Below are 17,306 nucleotides of genomic sequence, written 5' to 3'. Positions count from 1 at the left end.
ATTCCTGATTCTACTGAAATGGTTGACGGTACGATCCATATGTTTCATCGTTTAACTAAAGTTTTAATTGACCCTGGTGTGATACACTCCTTTGTAAACCCTAACTTTATGAATGGGGTAGATGTGAAGCCAATTAAGTTACCTTATGACTTGGAAGTTAGAATGCCTATTGGGGAACAAAGTTTAATTGCTAACTTGATGTATAGAGATTGTGAGATATGAGTTTGAGAGTGGAAATTATTGGCCGACCTGATGAGTTTAGCTATTAAGGGGTATGATGTCATCCTAGGAATGGACTAATTAGCTCGCTAGCATAATCAGTTGAATTGTATGACGAAAATGGTAGAGCTGTGTATTCCGGGAGAGACAACCCTAAAATTGGATGTAAGGGGTAGATTAGTCTCATCTACCCTTATCTCAGAAATTCGAACTAGAAAGATGTTGAGTAAGGAAGTTCAAGGGTATTTGGCTTTTCTTATAAATACTCATAGTGATAAGGTGAGATTGAAAGATATGCCCGTAGTAATGGAGTATCCGGATGTTTTTCCTGAAGAACTAGAGTTTTTGCCATCAGAAAGAGAGATAACATTTAAAATTGATGTGACTCCAGGAGTAGCACCTATCTCTAAGATGCCCTATAGAATGGCTCCAGTCGAATTGAAAGAGATGAAATTGCAATTACAGGACCTTCTAGAGCGAGGCTTTGTAAAAGAAAGTGATTCACCGTGGGAAGCTCCGGTGTTATTCGTTAAAAAGAAAGATGAGAGTTTACGGTTGTGCATAGACTACCGAGATTTGAATGACGTTACCATCAAGAATAAGTACCCTTTGTCCCACATTGATGAGTTGTTTGACCAATTACAAGGGGCGGTAGTATTCTCAAAGTTGGATCTCAGGCAGGGTTATTATCAATTCAGGATTTTGAAAAAAGATATATCTAAAACTGCCTTTAACTCGAGGTACGGACACTTTGAGTTTGCAGTAATGCCGTTTGGGTTGACTAATGCTCCTGCAGCTTTTATGAATTTAATGCATCGAATCTTTAAATCTTATTTGGATCAATTTGTGATGGTGTTCATTGACGATATACTGGTATATTTTAAAACTCTGGAGAATCATGAGAAATATTTGAGAATTATTTTGCTAACCTTGAGGGAACATCAGTTATATGTTAAGTTTAGCAAATGTGAATTTTGGTTGAAGGAAGTGACTTTCTTAGGTCATATAATTTCCAAGGACAGAATTAAGGTGGATCCGACCAAACTGGAAGCAGTTTCTAAGTGGAAACAACTAGAAAACCCTATTGAAATTCAAAATTTCTTAGAGTTAGTAGGGTATCACTGAAGGTTTATCAAAGATTTTTCTAAGATTGCGGGACCCAGGACTGAGTTGACCAAGAAAAGTGAAAAATTTATATAGAGTTCTAAGTGTGAAAAAATTTTCAGAAGTTAAAGAAGCGTTTGACAAGGGCACCTGTTTTGGCTTTACCTAATGGAAAGGACAGTTCTGTGGTCTATACAGATACTTCAAAGGAAGGATTGGGGTGTGCATTGATGCAGAATGATAAGGTAATTGCACATGCCTATAGGAAGTTAAAATCTCACGAGAGAAACTATCCAACTTATGATTTGGAATTAGCGGCCGTAGTGTTTACATTGAAGAAGTGGAGACATTACCTATATGGGGTGATGTTTGAGGTTTTTACCGACCACAAAAACTTTAAGTACTTGTTTTTCCAAAAAGAGTTGAATTTGAGACAACGTAGATGGGTGAAATTTTTAGAGGATTATGATTGCACGATTAATTATCACCCAGGGAAAGCTAATGTGGTAGCTGATGCTTTAAGTTGTCAAGTGCAAGTGGCAAGATTGATGATCAAAGAATTGCACTTGTTGGAAGAGATTAGTATTTGGAACCCTCGTCTCGAACCGAGAAAAGTGATTCTTGGGAACATTGTCGTGAAATCCGTTTTGCTGGATCGTATCAAGGAGGCACAAGAGAAGGATTCTGAAGTACAAAAATGGTTGGAGAAAGTTAAAAAAGGAGAAAAATTGGATTTTAATTTGGGAGTAAATGGTATGTTAAGGTTTCGAAATCGTATAGTGGTGCTAAAAGATGAAGGGCTGAAAAGGAAAATCTTAGAAGAAGCGCACCGTTCTAAGTATATGGTACATCTTGGAGGGAATAAAATGTACCAAAACTTGAAGAGCTTGTACTGGTGGGAGAACATGAAGAAAGAAATTGCTCGATTTGTCCAAATTTGTTTTATTTGCCAGCAGGTTAAAGCCGAGCATCAGAAACCATCTGGCCTATTGCAACCTTTAGAGATATCCAAGTGAAAATGAAAAAATATCACCATGAATTTTGTATCTGAATTACCAAGGACATAAGAGGTCACGACGCTGTTTGGGTGATAATAGATAGATTGATCAAATCTGCTCATTTTCTGCCAATTAGTATGAAGTACTCACTGGTGAAGTTAGCTAAGTTATATTTGGATGAGATTATAAGGTTACATGGGATACCAGTAAGTATTGTATCTGGCCGAGACCCTCGGTTTGTTTCTCGATTCTGGCAGAAGATGCAAGAAATGTTAGGAACTAAATTGAATTTTAGCACTCCCTAGCACCCACAGACTGATGGACAGTTAGAGAGGACAATTTAGACCCTTGAGGACATATTGAGATCATGTATTTTGGATTTTGGAGAGAGTTGGAGTAAGTACTTGACAATGGTGGAATTTGCTTATAATAATAGTTTCCATTCATCCATTCAAATGGCTCTGTATGAAACTCTTTATGGCCGGAAGTGTAGATTTCCGATTTGTTGGGATGAAATAGGTGAAAGAAAGATTTTAGATCCAACTGCAGTACCAAGGATTGAAGACGCGCGAGAAAAAGTGAAGTTAATACGCCAAAGGATTCAAACAGTTCAGAACCGTTAAAAGAGCTATGCAGATAATCGAATGAAGGATTTAGAATTTGCGGTTGGAGATCAAGTTTTTCTTAAAATCACTCATTCAAAAGCAAGTTTGATGGCAGGGAGAGGAAAGAAGTTGCAACCAAAATTTGTAGGACCTTATAAGATTCTTCAACGTGTGGAAAACGTGGTTTATAAGTTGGAACTGCCACCGAGTTTATCTCGAATTCATAATGTTTTCCATGTGTCTATACTCAAGAAGTATCATCCAGATCCCTCCCACGTACTGCAACCAGAAAATATTGAGACCGACGAGGCACTGACCTATGAGGAGAAACCAGTGAAACTTCTGGATCGTAAGGTGACGGAATTAAGGAATAAGCGAATCCCTTTGGTAAAAGTTCTATGGAGGAATCACAGTATAGAGAAAATAACTTGGGAAATAGAAGAGGAGATTCGAAAGAAATATCTAGACCTATTTCCAAATCAAGGTATGAATTTCGTGGATGAAATTCTTTTAAGGGGGAGAGGAAGTGAGGACTCATGTTTTTATTCTTAATTTAGTGATTTTTATAATTATTTACCCTTGTGTTAATTTAATTATACTAGTATTGCATGAATTCCCCTTGAATTTCGCTTTATTGCGTTTGCGTCGAAAGTTTCTCGTAAATCGTGTCTGTACGACTAATTGGTGATTTGAGAATTTAATACTAGACTAGTAAGTATGAGTAATTATAGTGTTAGAGGAACCACCTTGGAGGATTAGTGTATAAGTATATCAAACAAGAGAGGAAGTGGTAGTGCACGACACTATTTGGCCACTATTAAGTGTTGACTTTTAGTACAACTTTAAGTTAGCTTTTTCAGCACATTTCTTCCACAAAAATTGAAAACCAAGAAACCCTCTCTCTCTCTCTCATTTCAGCCGAACCCAAGGAAGAACAAGGGGAAGAGAAAACTTCATCTTCTAGCTTCCATCTTGCTTGCAAATCCTCAACCAAACCACACAACACTTGGAGTTTCACTCTAGCTTGAAGAAAGGTGCCATCTTATGGAGTTTCTAGGTGGAAAATTGGTAGAAGGTCTTGCATTGAGCTAGGGTTAGAAGCTTCGAGATGTATTTCACTTCATCTCCTTTAATCTTTCCAATTTCTTCAAGATTGAAAATTACATTTCATGGGTTTGAAACCTTGAGCAAGAAATAGGCTAGAGGACTTGAGGAAACTTTTATCTTGCTTTAAATCCTAGGCTAGCGGTCTTGAGGAGGCTTTGAGGTAGCTGACTTGATGTCTTATTGCTTGATTGTTGTTGTTTTATGTGGTGAGTGATATGATTTTGGATTGAGAAGATGAGAGAAAGTTGGAAAAATCGTGAGAGGAGAGCTGGTCAAAATTCTGCTCTTGTTGTCCTGCTTTAAATTCGAACTTTTGTTGCTTATTTGGCTGCTAAATTGATTGATATATGTAGTGTTATGTGTGTAGAAAGTGTCTTTCGAAAATCATCTCAAATGGTTGCACAAAACTTAAGTTTTAGAAAAGTTCGAAATTTGGAAATAGGTTACCAGGGTAGTCGGACAGGGGTACTTGTCTGAACATAACTTCTTGTACAAAAATCAAAATTGAGTGCCATTTGTGGCATTCAAAACTAGACATTCATAGCTTTCAAACGGTATAAGAATCCCCTGTTAGTTCGTTTTGAGTAAACCGTAACGAATCGGCAAAGTGGACTGTCCTGCATTGCCTGTTTGTCCGAATGAAACTGAGAAGCTGCATCTTGTAGCTCAATTTTTTCCCACTTGTGAATAGATTTTAAAAGCGATGTCTTCTGATGAAATGTATCATTTTGAACCTAGTTTCTAATTCCATAAACCATTCTCAATTTGGACTTGTATAGAGTTAGATATGGTCTGATTTCAAAACTATGTTGTGGCTTGGTGACTGGAAATCTTATGAACAGGTTGCCAAAACTAGTCAACTTCAAACTGTTATATCTTGTTGCTCAAAACTCCGAATTTAGTTCCGCTTGTTGTGTTTGAAACTTGGTTTGGAACTCTTATTGTGTTATTAATTTCAGAGACTGATTCACTTTCTTTGAATTTTTCCAAATTTTCAAACATTACTAAAAAACCAAGACTGGTTCTGTCCTGTCTTCTTGAAACTGTAACTTTGGGCTGAAATTTGGATGCCTTTTGGTTGGAATCTTGGAAAAGTATCTTCAGGGAAGTTTTAATACTTTGAATTTAGTTTCCAACGGTATAAATTTTTTCATTTTTGGACTAAGTAAACTTAACGGTATAAAGTTTTTTACGCGAGAGTACTTTCTTCCTTGAATGATAAGTGGTTGTGAGTATGTATGAGTGATGGTTAGTCTCTATTTCTTCAGGCGCTCAAGTGGATTTTGAAGGGAATCTCAGAGCGGACAAATAAAGACCTTATTTGCTCATTTATTCACTTGTTTTGAATTGGTGAATGTCAAATGCATGATTATTGCATAATACTTGAAATACTTCTTGTTGAATATGTGAATTGGACTTGTCGAGATGAGTGTGTATTTTATCTCACTCGTTCTTTTTACTTGGTTAGATAATTGACTTGCTCATACTTGAAATTATACTTTTGTTTGACTCATCGTCGATTGGAGAGCTATCTCGTCGATTTATACTTGTAATCGTGGGGGACGCCCAAACTCATTGACTAATTTTGCGAATCGAGCCGGCATGGGTTTGGTCGAGAAACTTTGTGAACCGTGAGAAAACATGAAGCTTGATCTATTGGAGAGATCTTGTTTGGCATACTCTCGTAGTATTGCCACAATATACTCGAGTAATATCAAAACTTTTGACGTTCGGGCTCGGTTAGGGGGTGTAACGGTGGACGGAATTTGGTAAAAGTGGAGTCTACGGGTTTGGTACTTACTCGGTTGACGGAGAGTCAACGTGGGATATTTGGATCAAGACCTTGACCAAGCTGCGCGGATTTAGCTCTTGAGAGCTCCAATATCCATAATTGTTTCTTCTTACTTTTCCTACTTGAAATGTTAATCACTTGAAACTTCCAGTTTTATTATTTTCTTGATTTTCTTTCGTGCTCTCTTCTACTTGCTCTATTACGTGCTTGCATGATTTTCTTGGCCTCAACGAGCGTTATCTCACCCCATTAGTTTATTTTCCTGAACAGGAGTTCGGAATGGAAAGAATTTTGGGGAAGCTGACTTGATTACCTTTTGATTAGAATTTTGGTTGTAATTGATTATTCGACTTATGGTGGTTGTATATTTTTTGGGGATTTGATGTACTTTTGGAAACTTCGTGATGTAAAATTTGAATATTTATTTATGAGAAGCGACTTTTCCTTACTTCGACTTTTATTATTGGTTGTTTACCCTTAAGTTTAAATTTGACTTGTATCGAGTTCTGGCGAGAGTTAGGCAGGCGTTCCGCGGATACCCTTGGGTTCACCTTAAGGAGAAGTGGGGGCGTCACATTTTGCATGTACTATAGCAGCATTTCTTCAAAGTCGCACTTCTTCTCCTAAACAGGTTGAGAAGGATACTGAGAAGGTTGCTGCAAATTTTGAAACCTAGGTGATCCCATAGGTCTAAGCTCTTGATCCTTCCATGAAAAATTAGGGTGAGATTATTCTTTGTCAACTAATGCCTTTGTTAGGTCTAACCTCATTGTATGTATTAGATAACGGATTATTCTTTGGTTGCAACTTTTGCTCACCATATGCTCTAGTGAAATTAACGTCTTCTATCATGGTAGGAGGATCGCTATTATAGCAACCAGCAGTAGAATGCCCATATATGTGACGATAAGAAGAAGGTTGTTGAGATTCATTTTCCTGATTCAAAAGTGGTTGCACCTGTAGTATCTAATGACTCAACTCAGCAACCTGTGAACCCAAATCTTTTATAGCACTCACTTCATGCACTTCTACTCTCTTATCTTAGATTGCCTTTTATTGAGAGTTGCTAGCTAACAATTCATACAGGGCAACCAAGTCCTCTGGGGTCTTGTTCTCAATATAGCCTTCAGTTGCTATATCTATCACATTTTTGGTTGTTAGGGTCAAATCATTATAGAAGAATTGCACTTATAAGGCCAAAGAATATTGATGGTGAGGACATTGAGAGAATAGTAGCTTAAAGCACTCTTGTGCTTCATGTATTGGCTCTTCGTCCATTTGCGAAAATGTGCAAATCTTGTTCCTTAAATTGATGGTCTTCTGAGGTGAGTAGTATTTGGTCATAAAGATATTATAAACATCTTTCCACAGTCTCAAAGATCTTTTGGATAGATGAAGTACTCAAGACTTTGCATGATCCTTAAGACAATAAGGCAAGCACATCATCCTTAGATCATCTTCTAACACACTACTTAATGAAAAAGTTTGCACCATCAAATAAAATTCCCATATGAAGGAGAGCAGGTCTTCATTGACTAACCCATGAAAGGTAGGAAGCATGCTAAAATGTACTGTTTGAAGCTCATATTTTCTCACCCCTTCAACCAGGCGAATGCAATGGAGAGAAGCTACTATGATAGGGCGTTGGATGTCCCGAAGACGAAGTCTAGTAGGTGGTTAAACTACCTACTATTGATTATTGCTATTATTTCTGTTCTCCTCCACCGTTTCGGATTCATCTGAACTACCTGACTCAGTTATCTCCAAGGCAATATGAAATTCAAGTGATGATGATTGCAATGCTTGTTTCTACAGACGATTTTGCTTCCTCAAATACTTAGCAATTTTTTTTTAACTTTTAGGTAAAATTTCAAGTCATCTTTTTGAGTTCGAGTCATATACCAAGCATCTAAGAAACAAAAATAAAAAATAAAAGTGAAAAATAAAATAAAAATAACTTTTATTAGCAAAATTAAGCGTCGTTCCCTGACAACGACACCAAAACCTTGATAGATGAATGCTTGCAAGTGTACATGGTCAATCATAATAATAAAATCATTTAGAATATTCCAAGGTTGAACCTACAGGGATGAGTTGATTTTCTACTTCAATTAATTTAACAAAAATAACTAAATTTAAATGCAAAGGGTGTTGCAATCAGTACTCAAGAAATTAAATCAATAATCAAATCAAATAAGGTATAGGTGAGAAACAATTAGTAAAAGTTTAGGGTTTTAGATTTTGATCCAAAGTTAAATTAATTATTCAGTTAATTTCTTAACATGCCAAGAACGTATCACGTGCAAGTAACTTAGATTATCTCTCAATACATCTAAGTTGTGCCCAATTAAAGCTCATGTCTCTCTCAAAATCATAAGTATTTAATTAAACCCATTAAGATCTTAGGTGATGTAATTACGTCATATAAATTCTAACATATTCTCGTAATTAGATTAAGTATGTTTATTTATCTAGTGCACTATTGTATATCCTTTCTCGGTTCAATATAAACCCTAAAAGCATGTCTATGGTGGCCAATCACAAATATGTAATTAAATCAAGAAAAAGAAATCAAGGTAACAGTAAAAAATGTAACTAAGATAAATAATCGAAACTCCTTCACAAAAGCCTAACCCTAGATAAAATTTAGTTCATCATAATTGTAAGAGTAAACAAGAATTCAATATTGAAAAATACAAGACTTAGAATAAAGAGCATGTAGAACTTCCCGATTGACAAAAAATCTATAACAATAGTTATCAAATAAAACAAGGGTTAATTCCACTTTGTCCCCCCAAACTTTGGACGATTATCCACTTAAGTCCCTAAACTTGAAAATGGGACACTTAAGTCCCTAAACTTATAAATACCTCCCACTTAAGGAAAATTGTTAACAAATCCTGAATGCCGTTGGTGGTCAAAGTGTCCCATTTTATAAGGGTTTAGGGATTTAAGTGTCCCATTTTATAAGTTCAGGGACTTAAGTGGGAGGTATTTATAAATTTAGGAACTTAAGTGTCCCATTTTGAAGTTTAGGGACTTAAGTGGATAATCGTCCAAAGTTTGGGGGGACAAAGTGGAATTAACCCATAAAACAACCAAAGCAAGGCTGATCTAATGTAGCCTATAAATTTTAAAACACACTTGTCATAAGAGTACATAATTTTGAAAATCAAAATAATAAATTTTGAATAGTTTAAAAATATATGTGTCATTTACTCCACAATGATAAGTGCTTGTTTTGCATATTTATGTGTGGTTATTTATGTGTATTTTAGTATGTTTTCATTTAAATTTGAGTTGAATAACTAGGTGACGAGGCTTATACCTACACTCTAAATTTTAACTTAAATCCCTCATTTACTGCAAGTATACAGATCATAGGTAGTAGTACTAGGGAATTAGGATCGATCCCCCAAGGAATCACCTTCAACTACCAAGACTTTTAGCTCACTCTATTATCTAAACTTATCAAGAATTTTAACTAGTTTAATCAACTAAAATGCTAAAGTAATGCAATGCAAATTAACAACTCGAAATAACTCAACTAAACACAAGTGTTCTAGGGTATAAAATCCACTAAATGTACATAATCTGGATGAATTAGCTAACTATCACTCGTGCTCTTATCTTGCTAAGGATGCATTCTACTCAAGCTATCGGAACTCGTTTTCGCCAATGAACCGAACTTAGCCTACACTAGAGTTTCCGTACTTTCATGGTGAAATCTCAAATATAAACTAGATCAAGCACAATAAATGTCATAAAGATCCATCTAAGTGCACCACTACTTTCGTGTGTCTACTTCTTAGGTTCCATTCATTCATTTTCCATTATTGTCAACTATTTTCAAAGATTAACAATAACTAAAATGGCTTGTAAATGGTGATCAAGCATTCACAAGTGTTAAAGCATGAACAAATGAACTAGCAAGAACAAGATATAGCAATAATCAACTTTATTAAGCCATAGTCAAGGCACAAATAGTTTCATCTATCTCTAGAACAAAAAGAATTAGCTAGACATGGTAGATTTAACAATAAGGCTCATATCTATAATGTAACAAAGCATTAATGAGACAAATAAAGAGGGTAAAGAGGAAGAAATGCTCACTCAAATGAAGAAACATGATCTTCAAGCTCCATTATCTTCATTTCCATCAAAAATCCTTTAATAAATCAAGAGTTCTTCAAGTTCTTCAATAGAAATGAAAACGAAACTAAAACTATCACTAAGCTAAACTAGAGAGAAAAGAGAGAGAGAGTTCTATATCTTGTCCTCCATATCTTCTCATCCTCCTTTCTCTCTTTTCAATAATGTGTCTTCTATATGTTTCTTTACTTCTTGTTCCAAAAATGCCCTTCATTCGAATCTCCAATATTCTTTCTTCAAGTGCACAAGATGATTTGCTAGCTTCCGGCCTGAATTTGTTGTGAAACATGAGCCAAAAGTAAGTGTGAAATGTACATAAGTTGTTCTGCAAATTGTAGAGGAAAGCAAAAGATCCGAGGCCTTGGATCCGAGGGCTTCACACAGATCCGAGCTTGGATCTGATTTTTCCCATTTTCCTTTATTTATTTTGCAAGACGATCCGAGGCCTATTCTACTTGGATCCGAGCTTGGATCCCTTGCTCTTGAATCTACTTCTCCAGATCCTCGAACGAGGGCTCGGATGTGTAGCTTTTGAAAATGGATCTGAGGTTAGATCTCCTTCCCCTGTTTCCAGCTTCAATTCTCTTCCTTTTTCGCGCAACTTTCTCTTCTTGTTTCACTTCTACGTTATCCTCTATGTAGTGCATTGCATTTTCTTCAACTAGAGAGAGTGTTTCATGCACCAATAACTTACAAAATAGCACATGTTTATGCATTAATCCACTCATTTTGCACATTTAGTTCAAAAGTAACACTTTGAAGAAATTTTGCACTAAAAGGGTTTAAACACGGCTATGAACCCCTAAAAACACAACAAAAACTTGCATTTTATCAACTAAAATCAATGTGAAATATTCACTTATCAAACTCCCCCACACTTGAATCATTGCTTATTCTCAAGCAGTACAACAAACCATCAAACAATAATTCAAGTGCCAAATAGAACATATACTTTATCAAATTCAATCATCTCAACTCGTCCTTTAATCAATATGCAATTCCTCACAATATAGTTAATACTCATCATACTTAATAAAGGGGAAACAATTATATGTAAATTTAACCATATTCAAATCAATCTCTCTCCCTTACTTGGCTCCACAAATAACCGACTCACACCGTCGCGAGGTAACATTTTCCTTTTCCATTTGTTTTCTTCTCAAAATTTTGCTAATGAGGGAAACTCACATACATACTACTTACCAATACTTGAAACGTTGCAAATGCCTTTTGACGCGAGAATCAATACTTTTAGGTGAATTCCCGGCTAAGCAGTACTTACACGTCAAGTTTTCCACACCTTTCCAACCCAAATACCTTTTTACGCAAAATCAATATTTTTATATGAAAATTCCCGATTACTCGGTACTTAAGTCAATGGTGTGAATTTATTATTGTTTCTTCTTTTTCTTGTTTTTCTTTTTTTCTTATTCCATCCCTCTTTTAGCATGAAAATAGAAAATATTACCAACATACAATGTCAATCGCCTATTTGTAAATTAAAGTAAAGGGGGAGATCTCATTAAAGATAGAAATAAAAGAATAATTGCCCCCACTTTATTAAATATACTTTCTAAAATGTATTAATCATAAGCACATAATACTAATTACAAGTCACGGGAGAAATGAATTCTTCTAAAATAGATTTACATTTGGTCAACAATTAGGGGAAATTGATAATCTATAACAACTTCTTGGGCCACAGTCCAATTTTGGAAAAGATTTTGAAAACATTTTGGCAGAGTTTCCCCTACTCCCTACCAGTAATCCATATTTCAACAAGCATTCAGCATAATCCATATTTTCACAATCATTTACAACATTTCTCAACAAAAGATAAAAACTAGCATGCACTACCAACCACAAAACAAGCAAATATAAGTTACACCCCTCCCCTACACTTAATATTCGCATTGTCTTCAATGTGAAGGAAGGAAAAAGAAACTAGTACTCCCCTAAAGTGATGTAGAGATTCAAATTATCGTCATGAATATCACGAACATCCTAAAATCTACTTAAACTGTAGGAGAAGTGTGACGGCCCGAAAAGTATAAGTGTGAGAACCCGGGAATTTTCTAATTTTCTAGGATTTATTTTATTTAATCGCCCGCCTTTTCTACATTTTCTTTATTAGAAAAATTCCCCAGATAAAGTTTATGAGCAAAGATAGTTTTAAAATGATTTTTCTAGTATCGGTTAGTTTTTGAGAAATTAAGAGCGTATTTTGAACCTGGGACCCGCAAGTGCGGTAAATGCATTATATTTTGGACAACTTGTTGGAATTTTGTATTAAGTGATATTATTTTACAAAGTGTTAAGATATTTGTATTGGAGAGACAAAAAGATAAGTTTTAAACCTAAAGGTGACAAGTGTCACCATAAGATTTAGTCTTGAGTTTGACTACTATTCATAACTTTACCATTTAATTAAAAATTGGCCAAAATCATCTTCATTTTGCAAGCTTCTTGGCCGAATTCTCTTGCTCAAAAAAGGGAAGAAAAGCTCTCAATTTTCTAGTCTCCAATCTTGCCCAATCTTTCAATTAAACCGATTAATCTTCCAATTACTCCATAAAACCTCTCAGTTTGGTGGAGTTGAGCTTGGTTGTGAAGTTGTTTGGAAAGCTAAGGTGACTAGTTGCTCTAGCTCTTGTATTGCTAAGGTGAGTTGTGAAGGACCCCTCTCCTTCCTCTAATGATGTTCAATTCATGATTGGTGGTGGTATAAGATGCACTTTTATGGATTATATCTTGATTTTGGTTGAATTGGTGAAATTTTATATTTATTGGGGATTTTTCTGTTTTCATATGGATATGATTGTGTGGTCATGTATGATGATTGGAAATGATGTTTAAGGACTCTATGAGGTGGAAAAAGTGGATAATTGCAAACAATTTCTGTTTTGGAAGAAATTTTGGAAAGTTAGGGTTTATGATTGTGCATTCTGCCCGAATTTTTAGCTCATATATAGAGGCCGAATTGGCCTTGGTTTAAAACATGAAAGTTGTAGGGAATGACATTTTGGAGGTGCCTACAAAATTTCAGGTCAATCGGAGTAGTGTAGAATGAGAAAAGTCGAAATTACTATTGCTGTTCTGGTTTTACCCGAATGTAAGAATTGCGCCTGTAATTGGTTGTTTTGGCTGGAATTGCTTCCGAATTGGTTGTTGAGGTCTTCTGATGAAATTTATCCCTGTTTCTTAGCTTTCATCTGGTTTTGGAATTTCTGGATTTGGACTTGGATAGCCTGCTTTATGATGTTTCCGCTAGAATGCGTTTTGTGAATATGTTTTTGTGATTCTGGGGTAGTATCTTGCATTTTTTACCTGGTTACACCCGAAACTGGGTTGAGTGACCTTCTGTAATGTTGTAGCCCTGTCTTTTAGCTTCAAAACGGTGTATCTTGTACCTTCATCCGACAATCGTAGCGCCATTGGTACCATTACCGCAAAATGACGTCAAAACTGTTTTTCTGGTTTTGAGCTTAACTTTCATTTCCGGACTTTTCCCTAGCTTGACTTGTACTAGTACTACTTGGAGCTTGCTGAATGGCTATTGAATGAACTTGTTGTTGTGTGTGTACCTTTGGGACTGGCTGAGGAAATAATGAAGCCATGATGGCTGGAAAAGTTAACAAATTCAGGGGAAGTGCTGTCCGAACTTTGAAGGAACTTGTTTGCATTGAGTTTGTGATTTAAGACTTGGGTTTGAGCAAGGCAATGATATATGATTGATGATTTCTGAGCCATGGAGGTGAGTGACCTCAAACTATTTCTGAAGTTATTTATGAACCATTTCTTGCATTATTTACCTTTAAACTGTTTCCAAAGTTACTTTTGAACTGTTTTCTTGCATATCATGCGTGCTTGTATATGTGAGTGTTCCTTGTTTGATATATTTCCTTGACTTATTGGTTTGTTATTATGGATTGATAATGTGTTAAGTGCTTTCAATGATTGTTAAAACGAGTTTTCTGGGCGAGTGTGTACTTTATCGCACTCGACCTAAATAAATGTGAAATTTTCATGATTAATGATTAAATGCTACTTGCGCATGAATGTAAGCCTTTTGGGCTGAACTGGCCATTGCCCCTTGTTACCGGTCGTCTCGATCCAGAAGCGGACTCGGTCGGGCGATTAGGGACTTGGGTGAACGTTTGGTATACTCGAGTATTACCTTTGTAGGTTGGTGGAGGTTGGTGGAGCCTGGACGATGTCCGGGAAAGGTTGAATGAAAAAAAAATGCAATTTCAAATGAAAAAAAAAAGGGAAATGACAGGAGAACGAACGTATCCTTTTCATGAATGTTACTATCGCTTTCCATTGTACATGTTTCTTGAATTATTGATACTCCATATTTAATGTTTTGTAAATGTTGTAATTGTTTCTGGACTTATCATTTGATTTATGACATCATTGAAATGAACTATTGTTAAACCGATTTGATTACTGATTTTACCGGTTACTCGCTGAGCTTCTAGCTCACCCCAAAAACTATTTTATTCCCCTCCACAGGGCTCAAAGCGAAGGAAGGACTTGTTGTGCTTATTCACATGTCTGGATGGCCTATATCTTGTACAGTTTGGATTTGGAATCATTTTATGTATAGTTGGGAATTGTTTCCACTTCGCTTATGACATGTAATTTTTGGAGAATTTGATGTCTATTGGAGATTTATATTGTAATATTTGAGGTTTATTCTTGCAATTTATTTGAGGACTTTAGTGAACGACTGAATCCCGACGAGAGCTGGGCAGGCGGCCCGCCGAACCCTCTGGTTCACCTTAGGGGGAGGTGGGGCTGTCACAAGAAGATACATTGGAGAAGAGGCATGAGGTAAACAAAAGATAAATGGCACAAGAAAGTTCGAAACTAAACAAAAGAAAAACACTTAAAAACAAAAGAAACTGTTGTGGGGCAGCCTAATGCCGAAGGTTCTTCATGTCCACTTTTCATAGGTGCTTCTTCATGATCTCCTGGTTCATCTTCACCTCTTGGTTCAGGCATGGTTGTAGTGTGCCCCTCCCCAGGAATCGAAGTCAGAGTTGGTGTAGGTGAACAATGAATCTAGAAATGGTCCTCCAAAATGCGAAGACGTCTATCATGCCTCTCCAACCGTTCTGTCATATGGCACTTATGTTGGTCGATCCTCTCCATTACCCTTGTCTCCATGCAGCATATAGCGTTTAAAATCTCTTGCCATTTAGACTTAGAGAAAGGTGGCAGAGGTGGTAAAGGAGTAGTCGAGATTATTGTGCTACTGGCTCTTGAGCTCTAGGATCAGGCTGAGGATGAGGTGGATGGTGAGTGGAAGTAGAAGCTTCACCAGTGGTGCCATCTCTAACCAAAGAAACTCCAAAATCCATTGCGATTGCCAATAATTTCAGCAAGGTGACCGTGATTTCATCAATGGGCTTGGTCAGCATTGCCTTGTCGATACCAACATTGACTTGGAGCTTTTCAAGTAGCAAGGAGACGAGACTAGGAAATCCAAAGCAAGAATAGTCGGGTCGCATTTGGGCTGTGGTGCGCATATAACAGATGATGATAATCAGCAATGGAATGCCAATTAGTTGTGTTCCCACTCTATGCATCATTTTATCCAGGAAATAAATATCACTGTTTTGGAGCTCTCGTTTACCATTTTTGATGCGGATACGGGTGCGCAACAACTTCAACCTTGGGTCAAGGACCCTTTGGTCAACATTGATGGTCCGATGACAAGATCAAGATCTAAGAAGGTGAAGAAAGCTTTAAGAGCCTTGATCATTCACCATACAAGTAAGGAGCAAGTTAAGTTTGAAGATTTGATGGACCATGAAGTTACCTTGTTCACTTGTACGTTTGAAGTGAAAGAATAATCTCATACTTGTTAGCTTAGCTAGTAGTTGTTTTAAGACTGTCTAGTTTAGTAGTTGTTAGGCGTTGAGTATTTTATTACATATTGGGCCTTATCGGAAAGCCTTAAAGAGCTGGCTCTTTAAGCTCTTTATGCGGACCGAATTTCTTCCAGGTTTATGTGGGCAGGATTTTGCCCTAGTTTTAACCTATAAAAAGGCACCTCTTGTATGAGTAAAGGGACAGAATATTACAACCAGAAATCGTGAGGAATTTTCCTTCAAGTTCTTAATCGAACTTACTCTTGAATTCTTGAGTTCATTGCTTAGGATTCAAATCTGACTTTATCGATTAGTTTGTTCCCTAATCGTGGTGTCTCTTCATCCATCTTTATTTGCTTAAGGTTGTTGATCACCTTTGTGTGTCAAAGGTCTTGAGTTCATGAGAACAATCGAGTTCAATTTTCATTGGGAGAAAAGGTCAAACTCTGATATTACAAGGTTGGGAGGTTCTAGGAGGGTCTTCCCCTAGGGTTGCCTTATCAGTTGGTATCAGAGCATCAGGTTAATTCTCTTTCAATTGAAGTTGTTCATATCTTGTTAATTTGTGTCTTTTGTCAAAAAAAAAAAAAACTGTAGCGATTACTGCTCATCGTTACTGTTCCGAATTACTGTTCATCATACTGTAGCGTACTGTTCACGTTACTGTTCATACGAGTAAAAAAAAAAATCTGTTTGGGTGTTGCCTTTTTGTGTTTTCTGTCCAACTTTTGTTTTTGAGTCTGTTATACTTTTGTTTGGGTTGTTAGGGTTTAAAGACAAAAAAAAAAGAGTCACGTACCTTATATTGTTTAGTGTTCAAGTTGCTAGAGTATTGCTGGAATATTCTTTTGAGTATTGCTAAAATTCTGTTTTGCCTATTTCTTGAGAATTGATTGTTGTTTTTTTGCAAACCCTAGACACCGCAACATAATTTGGGAAAATTCTTGTGTTTCTTGAACAATTTCTTGAAGTTCTTGGACCACAAAGTCTTGTTTTGAAAATTCTTGAACAATAAACCAAGAACTAGGGTTTTCTTGGAATTGGCATAACCTTTCATCCATTTTCTTGAACTTGTTGGTGTGATCTGAATTTCTGTTCCTTGAAGAGTCGAAAAAAAAAAAGAAAAAAAACGAAAGAAAAAAAAAAGGAAGAAGGGAAGGAATTGGCTCTCATACAAAGGAAATCAAGTTTCCAAAAAATCGTGAGTTTCCAATTCTTGGTGGGTTCCCAAATCTTGATTAGTCTCCAAATCTTGGTTGATTTCCCAAAACTTGAGTTTCCTAATCTTGATTGGTTTCCAACTCTTGAGTTCTAATCTTGATTGAATTCCAAAGACCCCAAACGACCTAACCAGCCCCAAACACACCCAATTCCGTTTTCAAAACCAAACCAAACACCTTAGCCCAAACCACCTTGGGAGTTCTTGAGTTTCTAAAATCGGTTGAGCTAG

The 17,306-nt window shown here is 36.4% G+C and overlaps 1 protein-coding gene across 1 annotated transcript; it reads left to right on the top strand.

The window, feature by feature from the left end:
* Positions 1-339: 339 nt before the first annotated feature.
* Positions 340-15,042, top strand: LOC113704499 (uncharacterized). Its single transcript, XM_072060926.1, has 6 exons — positions 340-821; positions 918-1,092; positions 1,446-1,568; positions 1,989-2,076; positions 3,042-3,410; positions 14,981-15,042. Exons 1-6 carry the CDS (start codon positions 340-342, stop codon positions 15,040-15,042), a joined length of 1,299 nt encoding a protein of 432 aa, XP_071917027.1.
* The last annotated feature ends 2,264 nt before the right edge of the window (positions 15,043-17,306 follow it).

The sequence above is a fragment of the Coffea arabica genome, chromosome 8e, assembly GCF_036785885.1.
Source record: "Coffea arabica cultivar ET-39 chromosome 8e, Coffea Arabica ET-39 HiFi, whole genome shotgun sequence".
NCBI lineage: Eukaryota > Viridiplantae > Streptophyta > Magnoliopsida > Gentianales > Rubiaceae > Coffea > Coffea arabica.
The sequence above is the reverse complement of the archived record's forward strand: the minus strand, read 5'-3'. Positions and strand labels throughout refer to the sequence as shown.

Bases quoted from the DNA above. Each gene is read 5' to 3' on its own strand.
- LOC113704499 (XM_072060926.1), top strand. From the start codon at position 340: ATGGTAGAGCTGTGTATTCCGGGAGAGACAACCCTAAAATTGGATGTA. The intron at 822-917 runs GTACCCTTTGTC...TTATCAATTCAG, and splicing joins GACGTTACCATCAAGAATAA to GATTTTGAAAAAAGATATAT. The intron at 1,569-1,988 runs GTAATTGCACAT...GATCGTATCAAG, and splicing joins CATTGATGCAGAATGATAAG to GAGGCACAAGAGAAGGATTC.